This window comes from Rhinoderma darwinii, chromosome 11 (genome assembly GCF_050947455.1).
Source record: "Rhinoderma darwinii isolate aRhiDar2 chromosome 11, aRhiDar2.hap1, whole genome shotgun sequence".
In the NCBI taxonomy this organism is placed as follows: Eukaryota; Metazoa; Chordata; class Amphibia; order Anura; family Rhinodermatidae; genus Rhinoderma; species Rhinoderma darwinii.
This window is the reverse complement of record NC_134697.1, coordinates 55,737,300-55,763,500: the sequence shown is the minus strand read 5'-3', so window position 1 is coordinate 55,763,500 and position 26,201 is coordinate 55,737,300. Positions and strand designations below refer to the sequence as shown.

At 40.8% G+C, this 26,201-nt stretch overlaps 1 protein-coding gene across 1 annotated transcript in view; it reads left to right on the top strand.

Annotated features, from left to right (window-relative positions):
• PPA1 (inorganic pyrophosphatase 1) overlaps nucleotides 1–26,201 on the top strand; it is a 57,148-nt gene that overhangs the window by 9,690 nt on the left and 21,257 nt on the right. The window contains exons 2-4 of the mRNA XM_075841567.1: nucleotides 9,392–9,456; nucleotides 22,771–22,824; nucleotides 24,188–24,307. Coding sequence (XP_075697682.1) covers nucleotides 9,392–9,456; nucleotides 22,771–22,824; nucleotides 24,188–24,307 — 239 coding nt within the window. The remainder of the gene's footprint in view (nucleotides 1–9,391; nucleotides 9,457–22,770; nucleotides 22,825–24,187; nucleotides 24,308–26,201) is intronic.

Genomic DNA, 26,201 nt, shown 5'->3' with positions numbered 1-26,201 from the left:
GAGTAGGAATCATTTACCACAACTCTCTGGATACGGTCCTTGAGCCAATTACAAACTATACTTTCTAAACCTATAGTCCTTAATTTACCCATTAGACGTCTGAGGGACAGTGTCAAATGCCTTTGCAAAGTCCAAAAACACTATATCCACAGCGGCCCCTCTGTCTAGGCTTCTGCTGACCTCTTCATAAAAACAGATCAGGTTGGTTTGTCAACTTCTGTCCTTAGTTAAACCGTGCTGGCTGTCACTTATAATACTATTTTTATTTTTTTTGTCACATAATCCTGTATATAGTCCCTCAATAGCCCCTCAAACATCTCCTTATCCTGTTGTCTAGTCCTCTCCCCACAGTCTTTCTCCCCCCACCAATATAGTCTGGCCCCTCTCTAACCTGACTACCGCTTTATTTTCTACATTGACCTCCCTCCTCAGCCCCAGTTTAAATACTCTGCCACCCCAGCTAGAATTCTCTCCCCCAGCACAGCAGACCCCCTTCCATTTAGGTGCAAATCATCTGTAGAATACAGTTTGTACCCCAATGAAAAGTCAGCCCAGTGCTCCAGGAACCCAAAGCCTTCTCCTCTACACCAAGACTTAAGTGTCACGATCTGTGGGTATGTGGACCCACGGGGCCGTAGCGGTATAGCAGCTGGCCAAACAGGGTACAAAGTCAATGTCTATGTAGAGCCCTTCTTATAGTTCAGGGTGATCTGGGAGCAATCTGCTTAATCTCACACATGTATGCGCTCTGGCTCCTTAAGGCTGGACTGAGCTCGCAAGCGCACCCTAGTGGTCACTGCCGAACAGAACGGCAGCATTTGCAGACATCTCTGGATAGAAGGGCGTCGACAGGATGGGAGGAGTCCTTGGTCAGCGACCACGGACGTTACATTAAGCCATGCATTTAACTTCCTGAGCTCCCGCTGTCTTTCCTGAGATGCGCATGGCACAGGCAGTATTCTTGAGAATACAACCTTGGAGGTCCTTCCCTTCAGCTTGTAACCTAGTTCTTTAAAATTTTATTCTTAAGGCTCCTCCACCTACCATGTATTCTATCATTGGTACCCACATGGATCACGACAGCTGGATCATCACCAGGCCCTCCCAGTAATTTATTCACCCGTTCCACCACATGCCGAACCCTGGCACCAGGGAGACTGAAAACCATTCAGTTGAGGCGGTCTTGGCGACATTATTCTATCAGTCTTTCTGATTATAGAATCCCTTACAACTACTAATTGTCTTGCCTTACCTGCATTACCATCCCGCCGACTACTAGCTGGGCTGTTCTCCTGGCTGTTAGGGAGATCCGTATCCACTAGGGCTGCCATTTCTGAGAACGACACCCTCGCATCATCACTGTCACGATGCAGGGTGTGGATCCACTGGGCCGTACTGCGTAGTGGAATGGCAGCTGGCCAAACAGGTAAAGTACAGAGTCTAAAGTTCAGAGCGGATACCTGAGGCAATGTAGACAGTAGCAAGGCAGGGACCAGGCGGCAGGTAGACGTCAGGCGTGGCGTAGGCAGAACATGCGTGGAACGCAGCACAACTCGGCAACAGCTCAGCACGGCACTAGACCAGGAGAATACGGGAACAGGATAAAGGATACAGGAACAGGGAACACTAGGAAGCTGGAAGACACTAGGGAACCATAAGCACAACAAACTTTAGGTAACAAACAACGCTCTGGCAAGGAACAAGAGGGCAGAGCCCATTTTATAGCCCAGAACATCCTGGGCTAGATTGCAGACTTCTTGCAATATGTGCGCACTGGCCCTTTAAGACCGTGCGTGCGCCCTCCGGAGAGAGACTCGGTATCCGGAAGTGAGTGCCGGTGCCTCACAGGAGGACGACTCTGCACACGAGTCGGATGGCCACGGCCATCGAGGGGTAAGTCAGAACGACGGGCCGTGGCCATAGATATTACAATCACCCAACTTGGCAATTTTGCTTGGAATATCAGAAACCGGATTGGCCTTCCTTTTCTTGGACCCCTTTCTACTGCCCCTAACTACATTAACCCTGCTACTTGCCTGATCCTGCTGACCCATGTCATCACCCTCCAGGTCTACCCCACTAACTGCTTGCTCAGTGAGCAGCATGCTCCGCTCAAGATCGTCTCTTGCTCTGTCTTGCATTTTGCTCCTCCAGATCTCTAATGCGAGCTTCCAGGTGACCAACATGCTCACATATGCCACAGAGGTATTCACCCTATTGCACCATTTATTTTCCGACCGAGCCCCCAAATGATGTTCCCAATATGTCCTTAACTTAATATTAATTTTTAGAGGTGATGTGAGAATTAACAAATTTATACAATACCTGTGTTCCACCTTTTTATGTGCGATGCAAGACATAACATCTAAAGCAGGTGAGAATTCAATATTAACACTAGAATAAACAGCACTGTAAAACTGACATCTAAAAGAAAAAATCTGTGTAAGCTAAAGAAAGTTTAGGCTTCCAAGCTATTGAAAGGAAGTATTACACATCCCTTAAATAGAGACACAAAAATTAAACCCCCTCCCCAGAATTGTTAAATCTCCAGTCCACATAGATGCAGGAGACTATAATTGTTCCATAAAGAAGCAATCGAAAGTGAGTGATTAAAAAAGTCTTTCTTATCCTTCCAAACAGATTTCCTGAAATACAATATGACATTGAAACAGACATGTCCCATAGATAAGGAAATGAACCAGGAAGAATATAAAGCTGAATATAGGAAGCCAAGAAAGTGTTTAAGGTTAGGAACCAAGAATCCTCCCCTGATCGTGGGAGCAGTAAAATAAGAGACTTTCATTCTGTCTTTTCCCTCTCCATATCAGATCAAATCAGACAAAATACTGTTAAGAACATTTTCAGGTTGGCTATCTAACCAAAATTGTAAATTACTAAATACAAAAAACCATAAGAGGAAAGTCTTAAACAAACAAATTCTATTGTCCTTGGATAATGGAAGGCGAATCCAGGTCATGACTCCTGCGTCAATATTTTTAAACTGGGGTTTAATGTTTATTTCATTTAAAATGGAGGACTCAATTGACCTAAAGTCCCAAACACGTAAACAAAAATCCATGTCCTACTAGGCCCCCTGCACAAATGGCAGATTTGTTGCGGGTCACATAGCGGATTTGTTCAAACTGCTGAACATTTTCTGCGTTGACTGCACCCTTTTTCATGTCTGCATTAAATCTACAGCAAAATATGCGCATAAAACATGCAGAATTTCCTGCTGTAAGCTGAGGAAAATCTGCTCTGTGTGTGTGAGTACCCTTACGGTTAACCTGCACTGAGCCCCTGGTTAATGACTACCTATTAGCAGATGTATGGGTTTTGCCCTGTTTATTCTAAAAACAACCTCCATGATTTGTCTATGCGTAATCTACGTTATTAGACCTGATTAATAAAAATCCATGTAAGAATGGCTGTATAATCCGTTATCAAAGTTTTCCTGCTTGATATTAAAATGAGCTTTTTATGAGACCAAGTATATGCATGATGTAATCTCCTCCCATCTAGAGTGGACAAGCTCCTATCCGTATCTGAGTATGTGCGAGATTTTGGCATGGTGCAGCGGAGGAGGGACGCTGATAAGAGCTTGTCTGTTTTGTATGGGAGGCGATTGAGATTCCATTATGCGTATACTTGGTCTTGTAAAATGCTAATTTTAATCGAAGACCAGGAAACTTTTATATATAACTGTTCGTACACAGGCTTTCAAAGTAAGTACATCAGTCTCATCAGGTCTAAAAGATCTGTTTAATATTGTATTTGGTTTGTATTGTGCAAACTGGTGACTGATTCTCTTTTAAATTGTGGTTTAATATGGTTCTTAGTAAACGCTAATTTTACTAGTAATGGACAATGGTCAGAAATATCTCCGGTTTCAGAAGACCCGTTTTTAATGCATAAGATTTACTAAGGCATATCTATGCCAAGAAAACCACAAGATTTTTTTTTTTAAACCTGGAATCCTATTCATTTCTTTGGGAAACTAGCTCTACACGTCCTTTCAACCATAATAGCCAAAGGAGAAGTCAAGGGCCTAATGCTGTGCCCCCCATTATTTTGTCTTTTTTCCTACTCTCCGCCAATACATTGTTAAAGTCGCCAATCGCTACGTTTGGATGTGAGCTTTTATCCTTAATAAAGAGTTGTAGTTTTCCATGCACAGTAGGAGAGAAAAGGGAGGTGAACATACATGAAGGCCAGGACACTTCCTACCATGTAAACGGCAGAACAGGAAAATCTACTGATCTTTCTCATCCACGAAGTAAGAAATTATTTGGCAGTTGATATCCAGATGTATTAATACACTTGGCAAGGTAAGAATGGAATAGATGAGTTATTCAACGTTCTTGTCGTTCTCCCCCTAGTCAGATGTGTCTCCTGGAGGCAGACTATGGCCCAGAAGGTAACGTTTAACCCAAATACTGCAAATCTTTTGAGTCTTGTCCCCCGAACCATGCAAAATCAGAGAGAGAACCGGGGGGAATCCAATTCTCCCCCGGCCTATGCCAACTGGATGACCAACCAGAGTGCTTCTACTTACCCGCTAGTCCCTACACTGAGCATAAATCACTCACTCCACGTTTTACACAGGACCGTAGCTTAACCAAGTCCAAAATATATAACCAAAAATATTGAGATAAACTCCACTAAATTACAGTTCTCAACATCAATAATTTGTGGTGGCGTCTTCACAGCTTTACAATTATATCTCAGAACTTCTTATCTCAAATGGTAGTAATGACTAGACCATCCATCGAATACAAATCCTATTAAAGAAGTCCTAAAGACCCTCAGTCAATCCACTTGACAATATCAGAAGTGGACAAAAAAAGTGAACCTAGTATATGTGTGGTCAATACAGAGAACTAGCACGTGATCTGTTACTTCCAAGGACTCTACAAAGGAAAAGGACACCCATTTAGTGTGGAAGAAAGACGTTTCAAACATCAATATAGAAAAGGGTTCTTTACAGTTAGGCTGGGTTCACACGACCATGTTCGGTCCGTAATGGACGGAACGTATTTCGGCCGCATGTCCCGGACCGAACACACTGCAGGGAGCCGGGCTCCTAGCATCATAGTTATGTACGACGCTAGGAGTCCCTTAGAGTAGTCAAGCTATGGAATGCCCTTCCCCAAGAGGTAGTGATAGCAGATACTATGTCAGCATTTAAAAAAAGCCTAGATGCCTATTTATTTACAAATGGCATTGAGGGTTCTAGTTAATCAAGCAATGAATGACTGGTAATTTATTGAGAAAGGTTGAACCTGATTGACCTATGTCGTGTGGTGTTTTTTTTTTTTTTTTTTTTTTGTTTTTTTTTTTTCCTCTCAACCTATGTAACCTTCTCTTTATAGACTACTTTTTTTAGACCGAGAGATCGTAGAGTATTTGGTTTCCGATTTAGTCTCAATCGGGCTTTGATCCCGTTGAATTTGTCTACTTTTTTGATTAGCTCAAGAAAAATCTGTTTCTGATCTGTTGACACTTGTAGGTTCAATTCTGAGCCAATCTGGCATCGCGTAATTGTTTCCCTAGTGATGGGTTACCATAACAACCACCGCTGCAAATAAATAGTTTCCTTACTGCTTTACATTGCGGCTTTTACCAAGACAAGTCCTGCAATTAAAAGTTCCAGTTGACAGAACGATGGAATACTGTGGTTTATTTTTGTGCATCTTGTTGCTGATCCTATTCTACACCTTTTGACCTGTTGTTTTTTAATTTTTTTTTTTTTTTTAATAGAGGTTTGCTTTTTTGTATAGAGAAATCATAAACTAAAAGTATTTGTAGTTACACGTTGCATTATATGCGATAGAAACTTAGCATTGCAACATGCGTTATTTATACGCCATTCTCTGACGTCTACAGATCGTTTCAGTATTTTTTAGATCACTCAAAAAGAATGCAGTTTATCAATGAAATACAGCAATCCTAAATTACAGTCTCCGCTTCCCTGTAGATACCTAAAGAATAGATGTCATTAAAACAAACGTGCATTCCTACTCCCGCATACAAACCCCACGATGCAGAGAAATAAACGCACAAGTGAACGGGCTAATGTAGAGGAAGTGGACTTTTATATCCCCCTGGTTGGGTTTAGCAAAACTTCTACTATAAGGCACAGGGGGTTCGCAACATTTTCTGTTACAAGGGCCACGTTGTCAGATTGTACAACTCCCAAGGACTGTCCTAAAACTTAAAGGGTGTTCAGATCTGAGACACTTATGGGATATTGACACTGTTACAAATGTCTGATAGCTGGTGGTTTCACGTATGGGATGCATTCCTATTGGGAGATTTGGGATTCCCTGTTCGGTGCACCCGAGAGGACGAGATTAGGTGTCCACGTCTGCGAACATCTCGCTTTATAGCTTTGGGGAGTTACAGAAACAACTGTACATTTCAAGTCCCATGAGCCGCATGCATATAAAGCCCCTTCGTCTAGTCTCTCTGATTCCAAACACATTTAGGATAAATCTTGTGGATATACCATAAATATCTGAGATGGTAATATTCCTTTAAAGGTGCCTTCTGAGCATAGTGATTCCAATTAGTACTTTCCTACCCTTGGCGCTCCTGCAGACTGCTTCTCTCTGACATGGAAGGTACACTACATGGACAAAGTATTAGGGCACCTACAGAAGCTTTTGTTATCCTGTTCTAAATCCATATGCATTAATATGGAGTGTTCCCTTTTGCAGCTAAAACGTCTTCCATTCTCCTGGGAAGGTTTTCTACAAGATTTTGGAGTGTTTGAGAATTTTTGCCTATTTATCCAGAAGATCATTTGTGAGGTCAGACACTGATGTTGGATGAGCGGGCCTGGCTCGTAATCCCTGTTCTAGTTGTTACCAAAGGTGTTGGATGTGCTTGAGGTCAGGGCTCTGTGCAGCCAGTCAAGTTTTTTCCTCACCAAACCCACCCAATCCTGTATTTATGGACCTTGCTTTATGCACTGTTGCACATTCATAGTCCAGTGTCGGCGTGCTTTACACCACTCCAGCCGATGCTGAATTCAGCGATTTAAGAGGTGCCCCATTACTTTTGTCCATCTAGTGTATAAAGGTTGCTCACACTTATCTTCAAAGTCATGCACTGATATCAATGGTCCGTGCAGGGAAGAGCGAATTAAGCTGTATTTAATGATGGCTCCCTATTTTCTGCACAGTCCCGATGGTTGAGAGACGCACGAATGGCATTATGTGCACCCCTGCTTTGTAACTAAACATATTCAACAAACTTCTGACATGTCATAGTGACATGTCAGATGTTTTGGTTGGTGGGGGTCCGAGCACTGAGACCCCCACCAATCGCTAAAAGGAAGCTGCGGAAGCGCTCGTGTGAGCGCTCAGCCACTCCCATTTCTGTTTCGCCTTTTTCCGGAAATCAATTCTATTGGCTCAATAGAAAGTCTGAGCCCGTACTCCGATAAATCGGCTTTCCGGAAAAAGCCAAACCGAAACTAAGCGTCTGAGTGCTCACATGAGCGCTGCTGCCGCTTCGTTTTAGTGATCTGGTGGGGGTCTGTGCTCGGATCCCCACCAATCAACTTCTGACATGTCAGAAGTTTGAATGTTCAGTTACCCTTTAAAGCATAGTAATTGTGGAGTTGTGCACCTCTTTATACTGGGCAACCTAAGTGCTGTGGCACTCCTTGCTGGGCAGTGTCGCTGCTTAATGTGAACTGCTTGGCTTATTGACCAGTTTACGGTCAAAAGATGTCTATGGAGCTACTTCAGGGTTGGTCACTGCTTATGCATTAGGAGAAGGGAGGGTGTGGGCATTTTTTCTGCTGGACCCTTGAACTGATGAATTGCTTAGTCCATCCCTGCTCTTTGGATCAAAATTGTGCTAACCATAAACTTTGTATTGTTGTTGGTGCTTTCAGCTTGATTCACTGAATTTGGTAAATAATGAGTTCTGGTGGTTGCTTATATCCCACTTGAGCACCATTGAGCTACATGCATATTTATCACAGCCTCTCTGAATCCTAATACTGGTTTATCTGTGTAATAGTAAAAACTGTGCAACGTCTTTTAATCCAGAAGACCAATAGCTGTAGGAAAAGATAAAGAAAGAACGGGAGAAGCCTAGATATGACATGGCATTAGGTTCATAACATTTGTTCCATCCGGAGAAAAGTCCTAAAGAATCCTATATGTCTAGAAGACCAGCTTTACACGTGAGGGAAAGTCAGAATGTGCACAATCCCATCTCTCCTGACCTTTCTAGTCTTAAATACTTGTATTCCCTATGAAATAACAATTCTGGAACATATTTTCTTAGAACTCTGTATTGTGCCGTTTCTCGGTTATTCCTCCTTGAAATGTATGAATAAATTGACAGCTGGGTGTTAGCAGTTGGGAGTGTTTCCCTACATAACCTCACTCTGTCAACACTGATTGGACCGTTGTCTGTGTAGAGACCCGCCCCAACTGGTAACACCCAGTTGTCAATCTATTTATACATTTCTAGGAGGAATAACAGAAGAATGGCACGATGTAGTGTTAGAATTAAAGACGCTCCAGAATTGTTATTTCAGGGTTTACTAAAACAGACCGCTTATGAGGTGAACTGTCTTTGAGGTAAAACATGAAATCCATTTGTTACCAAAAGCAACCAATATTTTATCTATTGTAGCTCCTGGGGCACTTGATATTCTAAGGTAGATCTCACAAAAATGAGCAGAACACATAATGGGGTTTTGTGTGTGTGTGTATAATGGCGTTCACTTGATCGGAAAGGAGCACTTTCCGAACATTTTAGTCAGATAGAAATAACTACATAAGCTGTTCCTAAAAATTATTTAGATGGACGATCTCCTAAGTGGATACTAATCTAAAGGTCGACAGGCTTTTAGTGAAGTTATTTTCTTCAGGCCATCTCTAATATATTTTCATGTTCTGCTCCTTTAGGGTATATTCACATGGGGCAGAATTGATGCTGAAATTTCTGCAACTGTCCTATTCATCTGAATGGGGATTGCAGAAATCCATGTACGTTGTGCAGAAACAACCCCATTCGCCTGTATTTGAACAGATTTTCAGTCTCTGAAATTTCTGCAACAATCTGTCGAGTCTGAATGCACCCTTGGGCCTCTTGCACACCATTTATTTTCTTCAGGGTGCTATCTGTTTTTTTTTTTTTATCGGATGGCACAGTGACACATTCATTTCTATGGGGTCGTGCACACTTCCGTTGTATTAACGGTTCCGTGCATCTGTTCCGTTAAAAGTTGAACATGTCCTAATTCTGTCCGTCGTTCAGTGTCCGTCTCGCCCATTGAAGCCCATGGGTCCGTCAAAGCAACGGCGGGAACATGGAAGACAGGAACATGGAATATTTACCCAGTATTTTTGTTCTTGCTTTATAGAAGACTGCAAGGGACAGTACATCTCTCCATTCCATGACATTCCTCTGTATGCAGATGAAGCTCAGGTAAGTCTATGAGCTAAAGCTCCTACTGCACTTTACTGCACGCGTGGCAATATGGATTGTGATGTGTAGGGATTTTTTAAGCGTGTCCTAATAGCTCCCAATAATTCCTAATTGGATGAGAGATTTCTTTTGATCTCCCTCGTCTTCATCATTAAACGGCAGCCTTTCGGGGATTTTCTTTTACGTCACGTGCCTCCATTAAATGTGTTTATTTTGCAGCCATAATAGTATATTATTTAATAATTATTCAATACCTCTTCTCTGTAGCTTAGCAAAATAATTTGCATATATTTCAGTACACATCTTAATATACAGGTTTTATAATTATGGTAATTACAAACCATATTGCCGTCATGCCTCCTGTGTAATATTTTTGTATATGTACTTTTTTTAAAATCTTTTTTTTTTTTTTTAGGTATTAAACGTACTTACTATAATGATCCATAACTGGTAGTAAACTAAATCAAATCTGCATTTTGACTAGTTCCTTTTAAACTCCATCATTCTGCTGTAAGCTCAGCTGGTTGTTTTTTCTTTTTTTACTTCAATCATCTTGAACTTGCTACAGTTCTTTTCTAGGCCCCCCCCCCCCCCATTGCGTCTGTCTATGTTGGTAAGCTCAAACATCATTGATGTTGAGATAAGCGCTCTATGGAGGTCATAACATGTGCCAAATTCCATACCAAGTCCTTGTCCTTGTTCTTCTTTTCCTTAAAGATAACTCTTTGACATGGCCACATATATTTGGAGTCGTTGTGAACTCCTGTTTGTTATCTTTGTTTAATCGTGCATGGAGTTCTATATCTAGGCTTTTTTGATTCGGAAAGTTACGTGTTTATTTTGTTTGCGAAATTCCCCAAAATAAGCTGATCACAGGGTGTCCCACTGCTGGGAACCCCAGTGAGCAGCTATAATCTACAGGCAAACCTGACATTAAAGAGGCTCTGTCACCACATTATAAGTGTCCTATCTCCTACATAAGGAGATGGGCTTTATAATGTAGGTGACAGTAATACTTTTTATTTAAATAAACAATCTATTTTTACCACTTTATTAGCGTTTTTAGATTTATGCCAATGAGTTGCTTAATGCCCAAGTGGGCGTGTTTTTACTTTAGACCAAGTGGGCGTTGTACAGAGGAGTGCATGACGCTGACCAATCAGCATCATGCACTCCTCTCCTATTCATTTAGTTAGCACATAGGGATCCTTTTAGATCCTTATGTGTGGTCTTTATACTAACACATTAACAATACTGAAGTGTTTGGACAGTGAATAGACATTCCACAGGATGTCTATTCACAATCTCTGCACTTCATTACTGTTTCTATGGTAGTTACAGCAGAGGAAGCGTGATCTCGTTGTAACCTGTCATTTACCGCGTAATCTCTACCACAGACAGAGTAACGAAGTGCAGAGATTGTGAATAGACATCCTGTGGGATGTCTATTCACTGTCTAAACACTTCAGTATTGTTAATGTGTAAGTATAAGACAGCACATAAGGATCTAACAGGATCTCTATGCGCTGTGTAAATGAATGGAGAGGAGTGCATGATGCTGATTGGTCAGCGTCATACACTCCTCTGTACAACGCCCACTTGGTCTAAAGTGAAAATACGCCCACTTGGACATTAAGCAACTCATTAGCATAAATCTGAAAACGCTAATAAAGTGGTAAAAATAGATAGTTTATTTAAATAAAAAGCATAAGTCACCTAAATTACAGCGCCCATCTCCTTATGTAGGAGATAGGCCACTTATAACGTGGTGACAGAGCCTCTTTAAGTTTTCAACTCTCCTGGTGTCTGTCGAAATCAATAAAATATTGTTGAGATGTCCAACAATATCTAGTTTGGATAATCTACAATTCTTCTGGCACACTAATCTAGAAGAATTTAAAGGAACACTCCTGGCAAAACCAATACCCTTTGTTATGCCTAGAGCGGTGCCTGTGGGGGTGGTGAATGACCGGGATTCTCTTTCGTGTTCTTTGAACCCCCTGTGTCATCACCACCCCCTCAGGCTCTGTTCCAGGCAGAATACAGTGTATAGGTGTTGCCCGGAGGGTTTCTTTTTAATGAGTGTTCTGGGCATCTGAGATTTTTATAAAAATGATGTCTTCTTTAAAAAAAATATCTAGGTAAAAATAGCTAAAAGACTAAATTTGCCCATGTATAAAGTTTACCTTCTTTACCAGCCTATATTGACATAATCTACAGGGTCACGTTTATTCACAATACGTGTGTGCTTTATATTTTCTCTTGCTGTGAGGTTTGTGTAATCTTTTCTTTTAAATAAACATAAAACCAATGTTTGTAAATGTCACGGTCTGTACCAAGAGAAATTCATTATTTATTTTTTTGCTCTCGGGAATTTGATGAAATTGTTGTCCACAAAGAATAGAGTGGAAAAACGCTGAGATAATAATCTCTATGGACAAACTGGATATTTCAAAACACCCAGTAGTAAAGGGCACACCAAATGTGAGCTGGATGAATTGTCCTCAATTGAGAGGTTGGGACATGAGGATTAAAGTTCCATACATCACAGCTACTGCTACTTGCCCTGAATTCCACATGTGGGGTGCGCTGCATATAGACGAACGTCCTGGATTTCCTCACAAAATGAAAGCACCGGTAAATCTAATTCCTGGAGGTATCCGCTTCTATTATGGGCAGTCAGTCGCCAGAACGGACTCTTTAAAGTTACAGCATCTATTAGGGCCTGTTCACATCAGCATTAGCCTTCAGTTCGGCTTTCCGTTCATCTGTTCTGTCAGAGGAACATATGAACGGAAAGACAAATGGAAGGTATCGTTTCCGTTGCAATACCATTGCTTTCAATGGTATATTTTTGGGGTTTCAATTTGTCTCCATTCCGCTAGGAGGAAACCATAGTGTAGTGTGCTGAAACAAAAAAAAAAATACTGTTGAAATCAATGATGCTTACCGTTCATCTGTTCCTCTGGCGGAACGGATGAATGAAAGGCCAACGCTGATGTGAAATGGCCCTTAGCTGTTCTATAAGGAATACTAAGGCGTTCCGATTTCACGTTGGGGATGGTAATTCAATCCCTTATTGGGTTTTCCGGCCAATAAAATTTGATGGCTTATCCTCAGGATAGCCCATCAATAGCTGATGTGTCTGGGTCTGACTCCCAGGACCCCTGCCAATCAGCTGCTTTGAAGGTGCCGCAGTGCTCGTTCGAGGGTTGCTTCCCCTTCATTTCTTCTTGCTCATTGTAAATGTTCGACACCCGTTTAGCGGCGATTCACAGGTATTGCAGCCTTTTCTCCCATTTACTTCAATGAAAGAAAAGGCTTGCAATACCTGTGAATCGCTGCTACATGTGAGTTGAACGTTTACAGTGAGCAAGAAGAAATGAAGGGGAATAAGCCCTCGTACGTTTTTTGTTTTTTTTTTTCTATTTGTTTTATTTCCGACTTGCCCCAAGAAGGTAAGGAAAGGTCTTTTTTGGGGGACATGGTTTTTCTTTTTTACACAATATATTTGTCCTGTAACTGGGGCTGGCATAGCAGCCACCGTTACAGCGGAAAACAACCCTGATAATGGGACCGTTGTCCTAATCATAGCTGAACTGCGTCTAGTTAAACCCAGCAGCATTGTCACCTGTCGGTCTTCCCGGTGATCACCAGGATGAAAAGAGGCATCGGAGCTGCCGCCTACTCTGTTGTATTCACAACTCTCATTGAGTGCTGTGTACACACGGATCAATAAGGCATCTGCCTTCCTTGCTGGGTGCTCGGCTGTCTGACAGCTGGGCACCCAACATGTGCCTGCACAATTCCCCCTGCAGCCGCTATTCTGCAGAATTGTGTTTTTATGGGGCTGCCGAATATAACCCCTTGATGGCCACTGTAAAAATATGTATGGGCAGTGATTAAGGGGTTAAAGTGCCCACACTGGGCCTCATTTATCAAGGCTAACAGAAAAACTGGCTTTCTTACCTATAGCAACCAAACAGATTTCCTTTCTTAATGCTTAGAAAAATGAAATCATTGGTCGCTATGGGAAACATGAAAAGTTTTCTGTTAGACCATTTTAATAAAAGGGGTCCTAAATGTAACAATGTGCCCCCTGGTTGGATGATCAGAGGCGTCGTGTTCAGATGCCACTCATTCAAAGCACTAAAGTGTTGTGGGCGTGACCACATGGGGCCTCTTGCCCAATCAGTCCAAGGGGCCCTTTATATTGCCTATAGCACACAAGCAAGGGTTTGGGCACCATTGACCCATGCCAATCTATCTAGTGACCGATTCCTTTCAGAGCATATACTTCTTTAGACATTTGTGGCGTATTGATTTAGGAATTGGCAGGTGTTTGCATATTCTGGCATATTTCTCTGTGATGTGATCTATATTTATATATTAGTATTAATCTACATAGGAATTGGAGTAACTACACTGCTTGCCTGCTCAGATGTATTCACAATTCTGCTGGCTTCAAAGCCAACGTTTCCTAGCGTTCCTTGCTGGCTATGTCTGCAGAGATTGCAGTCTGTACAAATAAGGTTCTATAGGAAATACTAACCCAATAGATTGGGTCAGCCAAGCTGTAGTGAGTCTGTCAACTACTGGAAAATGGTGTTTGAAGGTGAACGTGACTCGAGGCGGACAAGAAGAAATGTAATTAAATGTGTTTTTTGTTTTTTATGTCTTGCTTCTATGCCAATACACGATTACTTCAGGTTACAGCCCAAAGATAACACTGTATTTGACAGAAATCACGATCAAGATATCACATTATTATTATTTTTTCACAAGGGCTTTTTATTTTTTGATAGGTCACCCTTATTAAGGCCTTATTTACACGAACATGTGCGTTTTTGCGTGCGCAAAAAATGATGCGTCTTTTGCGTGTTGCAGTTGCGTGTGTCATCAGTATGTGCTGCGTGGCTGCCTGATTTACACGCATATGCCATGCTTATGACACGCGGTTTAGAAAAATAAATGGAGGTGCTTTTTAAAAAAAAAGTTTTCCTTCATTTCTTTATCTACTGTTGCGCAAATCACGTGCATCACACGGAAGTGCTTCCGTGTGATGTGACTTCAATGGGCGCGTGATGCGCGAAAAACGGCCAAGTATAGGACATGTCGTGAGTTTTTTATGCAGTGGACATACTCTGCGTGAAAATCAGACTGTCTGAACGGCCCCATTCACTAACATAGGTCTGTGATTTTCACGCGCATATCACGGACGTATTAGGGTATGTGCACACGACAATGCCAAAAACTTCTGAAATTACGGAGCTGTTTTCAGGATAAAACCGCTCCTGAATTTCAGACGTTTTTACAAGTGCACACGTTTTTCGCGGCGTCTTTTACGGATGTAATTGGAGCTGGTTTTCATTGGAGTCAATGAAAAACTGCTCCAATTACGTCCCAAGAAGTGTCCTGCACTTTGACGCGGCCGTAATTTTATGCGCCGTCTATTGACCGCAACGTGTAAGATGTCTGCACAGAACATCGATGTTTGCCGATGTATTGGAGCCGTCTTTTCAGGCGTAATTCCAGGCGTAAAACACCTCCATTACGCCTGAAAAGAGGTCGTGTGAACATACCCTTACACGTTCATGTGAATAAGGCCTAAGGTGGATTTTTCCTTTTTAAAGTGTGGACACCTGCATCTGCAAAAGTAATAAATAAATATTACTATCGATCACGGACTATAAATCAATTGTCATGTGTCAGGTTTTTGGTTTTTTTTTTCGTTTTTTTTTCCCTGATAACAAACCTGGACTTTGTTTTGTCAACTTATAAAATCACGAGGTGGGAACGAAACTGGGAGCGCTGTCATGATCTGAGATAAAACCTTCAGTGTATTCATTTTCTGCAGCCTTGGGAAATGGTTTTAATCTACTTCAAAGACTCCTGAAATGTTGGCTTCTGCATCTCCGTATTCTGAATTACAAAGTACATTGAAAAGTCTATTACAAAGTGATCCTAATCTTCTGAAAAGGAACATTAAAATGTACTAAGTGCTCAAATTTTGGTTTCAAAAGCTCTTTCCTCCCTCGCAGAGGGATAATCCTTCTGCTCCGGTAAATGTGAGCGCAAACCGTAGGAATATGACATGGAGTGTTCGGCATCCACTTATACAAACCGCTCATTTTACACCCGCTCTATGATGACAATTTAACGGTTCTATTACAATGTTGTTTTTACGCATTATTTCAGACTCGCAACAACATTTTTATTCTACATTTATTTTATATAAAAACATGTAGGGAAAAATAATTGTCTGTCAAAACCATTACACGTGCAGGACACGTTCATAGTATCACAGGCTGTGGTAGAGTTATGGATTCCAACATATAGTTGCAACAGTAATATTTTATAGGGTTTGGGGCCAACTTGCACAACACATGGACGCGGTGCCTTCATATGCGGCAGTAAGTCACAATGCGCTGTTTGTGTATGGCATGGTCTCAATGTAATTCACTGACATGGCAGCTTGGCCGATATCAGATTTGATATAGTAGCATTTTGGCTAGGGATTCATCCCTTCCTTTCTCTTATGCTGCATACTATACTGGGACATTGAAATATAGTGTCATAGGCGTGTTCATATAGTAAATAACCGCACAGTTCGCCATAAAAGCAATAAGCCATGGAAAGCAACGTCCAGCAGCTAACCGTCTCTTAATGGAGATGGTGGCAGTGCATTCACTTTGTGGCTATACTGCAGCCAGTGTCCGTCCCTGGAGGAATGCAGCTTATGAATCTTTTCCTTCTGATCTCTCCAATGGAAGAGTGGTAAAGTTTGCCCACTACTACAATCTCCACATGACCACACGTCACCAAATATCCATCAAAGTGGACCTAAAGTGTGGTGTGTGTGTGTGTGTACACAACATTATGGTAATTATATGGTATTTTTTTTTTTTAGCAGTTTCCCCCTCTGCATTCTCTCTTTTTTTTTTTTTTTTTCCTTTTTCTCTGAGCTTGTGAGGGGAGCCTAACTGCTGTATTGTTCACAAAGACCTGAATCCATCAGGTCCGCGGGACTGACTGGTTCAGTGTCAGCGGTTCATGCGTGTCTCAGATTACAGGTGGATCCTGCGTGTCAATCACATCTAAGTTTTGAACTTGGATGTGATGGATAACAGGTGGATCACCCGCTGTCACTGAACCAGTTAGTCCCGTGGACCTGACAGGTGCAGGATTCAGCGAAGGATACAGCTGCTGTGTAAACAGAATACAGAGCAGCTGTATCTCAAAGTAAAATATTTTTTAATAAAAACTGATTTGAAATTTGCACCAAACACACTGACATTTTTATTAAAATAAAATAACCCTTAAAGGCCATCTAAGCCTTTTTGAAAGTGAAAACCAGTTGTTTTTTTTTGTTTGTTTTTAGACTATGTACTGCCATTTCAGTCTGTACCTGTCCAATCATGGCACGTAGTCTGTTATCCATGTCCATAAACTATAGCTTATTTAAAACTTAATACTAAATAAAGCCATCTGGATGAAGTGCAGCGCTACGGGAAAAACAAATTAATAAAATTACACTTAACATTTTTAGAGTGTTTCTTGTGCTTTTGTCTATGGAGTGTGCCACTGTATAATCCAATTTACTTGCTGGATTTACTATAGGCATGTCATCTGCTGCCCTCAATACTTCCAGCACATGATGTGTCATGGTAGATTACTGAGCTTTAAGGTCAGATAATACTAGTGGTGGCCTAAGATAAGAGAACCTCACGTAATGCATCCCTGTTATACCCTTGCCATCTTATCATTTGCCTTTGTAATGTGAAATCAGCAGCGTTGCAGCTGTTGGAATCCGGTCAGGGAGCAGCTTCTAATTCACGGTTATATAAAAGCCTTTCTAATCACTCAATATTTCACGTTGTAACGCATTTCTGATTGGAATCTACTCTGAACACACCGTATTACTGTCAAGGGGAAATCGATAACCATTAGCAAAAAAAACAGAAGTTTAATATTGAAACTAATTGGTGGTCTGAAAATTGGTAAATGGCAATAAACTGCCTCCAGTTACACCGATCATCCATAACCTTTAAGCCACTGACAGGTGAAGTGAATAACATTGATTATTTTGTTACAACGGCACCTGTAAGGGGATGGGATTTATTAGGCAGCAAGTGAACAGTCAGTTCTTGAAGTTGATGTGTTGAAGCAGGAAAAATGGGCAAGTGTGAGGATCTGAGCGACACTGACAAGAACCAAATTGTAATGACGACTGGGTCAGAGCATCTCCAAAATGGCAGATCTTGTGGGTGTTTGCTACTGTAGCACAAATTGCCGAAAAAATTACTGCTGGCTATGATAAAAGGTGTCAAAACGCACAGTACATCAGATTGCTGCAGATCGGTCAGAGTGCCTACAGCTGTCCACCACTGAAAGCTCCTACAAAGGGTACGTCCGCATCAGAAATCGACCATGCAGCAATGGAAGAAGGTCACTAGATCTGATGAATTTTATTTGACATCACATTGGACAGCCAGGTGCAAGGGTGTGTGTTTCTCACATGGGATGGCACCAGAATGCACTATGGGGAGAAGTCAAGCCAGTGGATGCAGTGTGATGTTCTGCTGGCAAACTTTGGGTCCTGCCGTTCACGTGGATATTACTTTGACATGTACCACTTGCCTAAACATTGTTGCAGATTAAGTACACCCCTTCATGGCAACAATATTCTCTAATGCAGACTGCCATGCTGCAAACCATGGTTGCAGGAACATGCCAAAGAGTTCAGTATTAATTTGGCCTCCCATATTTCCAAGATTTTCAATTTGATCGAGCATCTGTGGGATTGCTGGAAAAACTAGTCTGATCCATGGAAGTCCCACCTTGCAACTTAGAGGACTTAACCCCCTAATGACAGGGCATGAAAAGACCTTAAAGTGAAGCTAAACATTTGACAAACTTCTGACAGGTCAACGTGACATGTTTGAATTGGTGGGGGTCCGAGCACAGAGACCCCCACCAATCACTAGAACGAAGCAGCTGAAGCGCTCGTGTGAGCGCTCAGCTGCTTAGTGTCTGTTCAGCTTTTTCCGGAAATAAAATGTATCTGTGTACGGACTCAATAGAAAGTCTATGAGCCTGCACTCCGATGCATTGGCTTTCTGGAAAAAGCCGAACAGACACGAAGCGGCTGAGCGCTCACACGAACGCTTCAGCTGCTTTGTTCTAGCGATTTGGTGGGGGTCTCTGTGCTCGGTCCCCCACCAATACAAACTTCTGACATGTCACGTTGACATGTCAGGTTTATCAAACATTTAGCGACACTTTAATGACCAGCTAAAAAAAAGTTTTTGTTTTTATCTCTGCATTTCAGCAGCCATAATTTTATTTTTTATTTTTTTTCCATTGACGTTGCTGTATGAGGCCTTGTTTTATGCGAGAGAAATTGTATCCCCCCCCCCCCACACAGTTTGGGATATATATTTATATTTATTTTTTTATGGCGTGAATATAGGAAAAAGCGATTCTTGGCAGTGTTTTTTCTTGTTTATTTTTTATCCCGTTCACGCTAAATAACCCATTATATTAATTCTTCAGGTTATTACGGTCGTATAGATGCCTAATATGTGTATTTTTTTATTTTTTTTTAACATTTCGGTTTTTACTCCCATTAAGGAATAACTTTATTTATAACTTCATTTTTTACTTGCAATGTATTAGCATACTTCAGTATGGGCCCTGTATCTAAGCCTACCACATCGTAGGCTTAAAGGGGTTGTTCATTTCCTAAACATTGATGGTCTATCCTCCAGATAGGCCATCAATAGATGATGGGTCTGGGTCCGATTCCCAGGACCCCCACCAATCAGCTGCTTTGAAGGAGGTTCCGCGCTCGTAAAAGCGCTGCTTCCCCTTCATTTCCTTTACTTGCTCAAAATGTGAATCACCAATGCGTCCGTGTCGGGGATTCACAGTGTGAGCAAGTGACCGGAATGAAGGGAAGTAGTGCTCATACGAGAGCTGTGGCACCTTCAAAACAGCTGATAGGTCGGGGTCTGACTTCCGGAACACCCGCCGATCAGATTCAGCAGACAGTGATCTTAAACTTACCCTCCGCTTCGGCCACAGCGGAGGTCTTGACTCCATTCAGCGTCGGGATGTTGTGCACAGCGTCGTGACAACAGTACCTCCGCTGTGCTCCGGAACGAGGAGGGTAAGTACTGTCCGTTACTATAGTAACAGGGGCCCATGTAGTTTATTACATAGGCCCCAGTTACTATAGTAACTTTTTATAGATGTGGTGCTGGGGGATGTGGGCCCCCGTGGCTTCGGGGCCTGGTCGCAATTGCGACTGCTGCGACCCCTATAGTTAGACCACTGGTTTTAAATGTTTACTAACCTGTCAACAAGCTTTGCATAAATCACTATTACAAGCAAATCTAGGAAACTTTTTGTAATCTTATTAGAGAAAAATACTTCTCTCCCCTTATCAGGCTCCTCTGCCTCTTGCACTGAGCATTTACTCTTGATTCACTTCTAAAATCGACGGACGTTCAGCTCACTGAAGGAACCAGTTACATGCTGCCCATAGTAGTCTACGGAGAGGGGAGGAGTAAGCTAGGTGAGAGCGAGACGCGGCTGCAGCTTCCTAGTAAATGTTTTATCTCACTCTTGGGCTGGATTCACATCTACACTGCTTATTACTGCTGTATGATCTCCTCGTTGCTGTTTCTGAGGGTGTGCTACAAAGAGGAACTATATCTGTGTGTGTGTGTGTTTGATATGGGAGAAATGCTACACTGCTTCATTGTCAAAATGTTATAAATGGTTTTTAGGTGCTCTTTCACTAAATTGTAAAAAAACAAACTAATATTATATGTTTCTTGCATTTCCCAATCCCTCTCTTGCCTCCAATTATTAGATTTAAAATCTTCTTGTAAATTGTTTCCAGTCTTGTACCTCGAAGTAGCAGTGGCGTTTCCAATATGAATAAATGTCCATTTATTTTGCTAATCCCAGTCACTTTGAGTAGTTAATGCTTTTTCTCTTCCAGCAGCATTTTAGATTTCAATCCCTTTTTCAAGGTCTTTCTGCCAGGCAATGATGGGATTTCAGAGATGTGTTCACCTGCAAATCGCCCTGGGTATCCATTATTATAATTCTCTATAAATTTGGTAAAATAAACTCATCCGTTGACATTTCTAAGCTACGAGCTTTAGAAATGAAGGGCTTTCTCTACCTCATACAGCTTTTATTTTCTTGTGGCGAAAGTGTGAAATCTCACTGATACGTGTTAAGAAAAAAAATATATAACTGAGTTGTTGACAGCAGATGGTTCAGTATCCTAGATTTTTCTGACTGCTGTCCAAGGTACCTAACTGAACCTTAACTCCTTACAGACGCAGGGAAATTTGTGTTTTCCCTCACTGGATTCTGACAGCCATTAGATATTGCATAAATATTTAGTTGTTTTTTTTTGCGGGACAAGTTTGTATTATTTAGTAGCTTCATTTTGGGGTCGTATATCTTTAGCGTTTAAACTTTGTTCTCTGGGTTATTAGAAGTAGGGCAATTCCGAATATGTATAGTTTTTAGGGTTTTTGTTTGACCTTTTAACCACTAAATGCTAATTTTATGGAAAACTTGTTTTCTTTGTCGCTTAATTTAAGGGACTCGTATGGTATTTACATTGAACAAATCCATTGGATTGCATCTGTATTCCAATGCATTAGTGACTGTCGGTGAAAAACTTCTCTTACCTATTCAGTCATGCCAAAAGCACAACCTAGTAGGCAATTACACATGGCAGTTATAGGGGGCTTTTTCTTAGATGACCATCTGCCATCGTTAACTTTCAGCCTCTGCAGTCGTGTCGCGGGGGTTGAATATGTGGTGTTAACGCTCCCGTGAAAGAATCATCACTGTGCCCTATGTTTAAATGTATGGCGCCAAGGGGTTGAAGTAGCAAAACAAGATGTAGAAGAGCATCAGGCTACCAATGTCTGACATGTATAAACAAAAGAATGTGATCCTTCCAGTACTTGAGCCATCACTGGGTTGTTTTGCCAAGTAACCTTAACGGACCGCTATTCTCGCCATAGTGGCATGCGTAGAGCAACCGCTCAGTCAGGCCTATGGCTGATCACTTCTGAATATTTAAACCTGCTCAATACTGCCATACCATGCCTGAACAACAAGGTTCCTTGGCTCCTGTCCATTTGTAAGGATGTTTATTGGATTTGACCCAGGCTGTTTACTGACTCTGCCTTTGAAATCGTTGTCTGACCTGTATCCGACTATCCTGTTTACATTAAGTCTGCCAGCCCTGAATTCAGATTTTCATACCTCCCACCATTCGCAGGACCTCATTCAACCAACCCATGATATGTCCTGAAATGCCCACAAAACTGTCTGTTTTGCAGGATCACAGAGACTACTTGGGGGATGCGACTCGGGTATTCCCTGCACAAAGTCCATACTCGAAACAGGCAAATTTTTTTTTTTTTAGGTAAAAATCACAAAATCCTTAAACTCTACCGATACTACCTAAACCAAATCTAATGGTGACATACAGTAGTGGGTCCAAGCTCCTTTCCTGTTTAGCTAACCTTGTTGCTCCTGTTTTTTGGAGTGCACAGTTAGATTCTTTACCAACGTCTTATCTTGTCTCATAAAATGTATTTTTCCTTTCAGACAAGTACCTACAAAAGTAAAAAAAAAAAAAAAAAATGTAGACGCTAGGAATCGTGTTTATAAACTTTGTTGTTTTACAAACTCAGCGGGAAAAGTTTGAAGTACCTTGTCTACTGTGTTTTTGTGCTTTTTTTAACATGAGGCGTAATTTAAAAGGCTTCAGCCTCTTTGTTCCATGTTTCTGCGCTTCTGGAAGACTTTTAAGCAACTCTTGGAACATGATGACAGACTGAGGCAATTACTGTGTTTTGATGGTTTGATGTACTCCGTAGAAAGGAGTAGGAATGTTCTCATATCTAAAGGGTTTCCTTCAGATCTGCTCACAAATCTGATTCTCTGTTGTAGGGGCCAAACTTTAGTGCAGTAAGTGAAGTGTAGGGAATATTAAAATAAAAAAAGCAAGGAAGATAAAACAAGAGTTGTACGGAGTTACTTTTACAATTTTTAATCTAAATGTGTTATTAGCCAGCGTAAAATGCAGTGGATTAGATTTGTATATAATGGATGTGTTTCTATTCCGAAGGAGATCTTCTGATTTTCTCATAAAAATTATTGTGAAAAGAGTGTGACCGATAATAAAGTAGACATCTGTGGCGTTCCCTCAAGATATCGAGCAGAAAATGACCTATCATGCGATGTCTCATTATTATTTTATTTTTACAGGGCATATTTAACATGGTCGTAGAAGTGCCACGATGGACTAATGCAAAGATGGAGGTTAGTTAAAATCTATATTATAGTTATACGTGTAGAAATAATACAAACTACATTCCATGCCCAATATAAAGCCCAGTAGTTCCCGCTGGCCAAGTTTCCCTCATGTGTAGGCTCCAAGTTACATGGGTTATCCTTTTACCAGTGGAAAACATGATAAACGTCATTCCATTCTTTTAGACCAACAAACCTTTCATAATTGGAGACCAACAGCCGGAATGGCCCAGTCCAAGATATTGGAAAGCACAAACCAGTCAGAAAAAAAATCTTAAAGGCTATGTAAAACTTTTTGAAGTTTACATTTTTTTTTTTTATAAATAAAACTGTGTATAATGTGATTGTGAACAACTTTCAAATAGGTTTTTATTTTTTTTTTAAAAGTCATACTTTTTAAAGATCCAGCTTCTATCTTGCCCCCTAAGCCAAAATCCGCCAGGTATTCAGCTGTTATCGGTCACATTTAACTTCATGAACAGAACTGACGGATTCAGCTTAGACGGCAAGGTAGACACGGTGTCTGGGGAAAAAAAAATATTTAAAAGTTGTTCACGTATATGTTATATGTATATGTGACCTAGGCTTTAAGGGTTCTGTGAGCTTCTCCCATGTCAGTTCCAGTTTATATGCGGTTATGGCGGTTCTGCCATCAATAACGCTAATGAAGCTCTAGACAGAGTAAGAAGAGATGACCTGCAAATACCTACCTACTGACCATGCAATATTGCCGAGTTAGTGAAGTTTATCTTCATCCCACTACACCATATCACTGGTTAGTCCGTTTAAAAACTGGATGTAGACATTAGGTTTTTGTTGGCTGATTTGGTCAATTGCCAACAATCTAATGCCTTGGAACTGGTACATTTGAGAGCATATGTATTCTCTATAAAGTGATTGCATTATTTCTAACAGTACATTAATATAGCCAATTGTCCTACTTACATCTGAGTACTAACCGATACATTTAATCTAGAATGTTCTTTAAAATGTAAGCTCTCCAGCAGCGCTGAGGGATCATATCGTGAATATTGCAACAGCCCCTAGTGTACAATATTGCATTATAATACCACCTGAATGTAATTTATCCTCCGCTCAATGGACAGATATTCCTGATGGAGAAAGCTTTTTTTTTTTTATAGTCTTCTTGTTTTTGTTTTATGATTTTAGAAAATCAAATGTGAAAAATTAAACAATATATGACTAAGAATAGCTTGTGTGCCTCAAGCTTGATGTGTGTGGGTTTTTAGCAGATTTGATGTGGTGCAGCCAAGGTGTTGCACATTGCTCACGTTCCATGTTTGCAACCTATTCTTGACAACTAGAACTCTTTCTGGGCTTCCAGTAACCATTTGTCGCTGTTTGTTTCCAGATTGCAACAAAAGACCCATTGAATCCCATTAAGCAAGATGTGAAGAAAGGCAAGCTGCGTTACGTGGCCAATGTGTTCCCTCACAAGGGCTATATATGGAATTATGGCGCCATCCCACAGGTAATAACACATCGAAAACCACAAGCTGTGGGTAAACTGAACCGTAGCTAAAGTGCCAAGAACTGTGTGCCAGTTTTATATCATAGTAAAATCGTTTTCTTGTATAGAATTTGTGTGAGCGGGTTCCCAAAAGCAAGCGTATAATTAGAAAACGGCTATTTGTATGATCTTTGTGGTTTTGTTGCCATTAGTGATTTACTCTCATCTGCTTCTGTTCTTGGGTTTACAGTGCTGCTGTTCGTCAATTTATTTGATTTTTATCTTTAGGACTGTTTATTACACTAAACACATGGATCCACTATCCTGACTCTGAAATAAAGGTTGTGTGTGTGTGAGAGAGAGAGAGAGAGATATATATATATATATATATATATATATATATATATATATAAACACGTGTGTGTGTGTGTGTGCTGGTTCTAGAAATACATATGTTTAAAGACTTCTTCTGAGCACACTGATTAACGAGGTCTAAATTGCTCAATATGCTCAGTTAGGCATGTACTCCCCAATAATGTATAATTTATTTACCTGTCCAGTACTTTCCCGAGGCTTTTTACAGTTCCTGCAGTTTTGTATTTCCACCTATGGGCGGATCAGCTTGACAGTCTGCATGTTTCTACCCCTTTACAAGCTGTGTTTATGAACCGGATCGCTTCCCTCAATCCATCACTACGTCTTGACTAAGCAGGATAAGGGACCTGCAGGTGCTGTAACAGGCAATTTCCTCATGCAGCATTATGATTGGCTAATACAATCCTGCCTCCCAGAAACTGGAATAAAAACACATTAAAAAAACCAATCTGTATTGCTGTGTCCACAATGATACAAACTATAAAAATATAATGTTGTTTTTCCCGCATGTTGAATGCTGTAATTAAAAATTGGTAATGCCAGAATTGCTGTTTTTGGCCACCTAGCCTCCCCCAAAAATTCAATAAAAGTGATCAAAAAGTCTTATGTACCCCAAAATGGTACCAATGAAAACATCAGATCGCCCCACAAAAAAAACTCCTAAAGCTACTTTGACTGAAAAATAAAAATGTAATGGTTCTTGGATTGTGGTGGCACATACATACATACATACATTTTTATTTTTGTTTTAAAAAAAACAAAGTGTTTTTATTGAGTAAAATTGTAATTTTAATGACCCGCAGAATAAAGTTAGAGGCTCTGTCACCAGACTAAAAATGCTCTATCTCCTACATGAGTTTATCGGCGCTGGAATGTAGTTACTATCAATGTGTTTTTTTATTTTAAAAACTATGTTTTTTAACAAAGTTATGGCGTTTAGAACATTTATGCAAATTAGGTCCTTAATGCCCAACTGGGCGTTTTTTTAATTTTCAACCAAGTGGGCGTATGACAACATATCCCTGCTATCTTACAGAAACACTCATTTTTACTGGACCTTGTGCTGTATGGTCCTCGGATCTCACGGTTTAGCCTTGTTCTATGGGACATTTTATGTGGCTCCTTACCACAATCCCACATTGCCTTCAAATTTTCTACAGTTATTAGGGTAATTCACCTAATTTAGAGCAAAACCGACATAACAATTAAACAGTTTGTCATCCCCGCTACTAACCCATTTTCATCTGAAATTGAGCGTGTGGTGCATTTGCCTTGTTTTTCCGCAGCGTAAACCATACGCTGCGAAAAACTACAATATACTATATATAGATTTTTCCCCAAAAATTGTTATAAGGATAATATAAATGATGTAATTTTCTAATGATGCATTCCATTTAGATTGTTATAGATCCTCTCCAGTCTTGATATTTTTTATTTTCCTCTTTATGATTTTGTTCTTACATGAACAATTGTATTCTATTCAGACCACAGCATAAGCGTTACATTTTAACATATGCAACCTATAATTTCCTCATTTTGT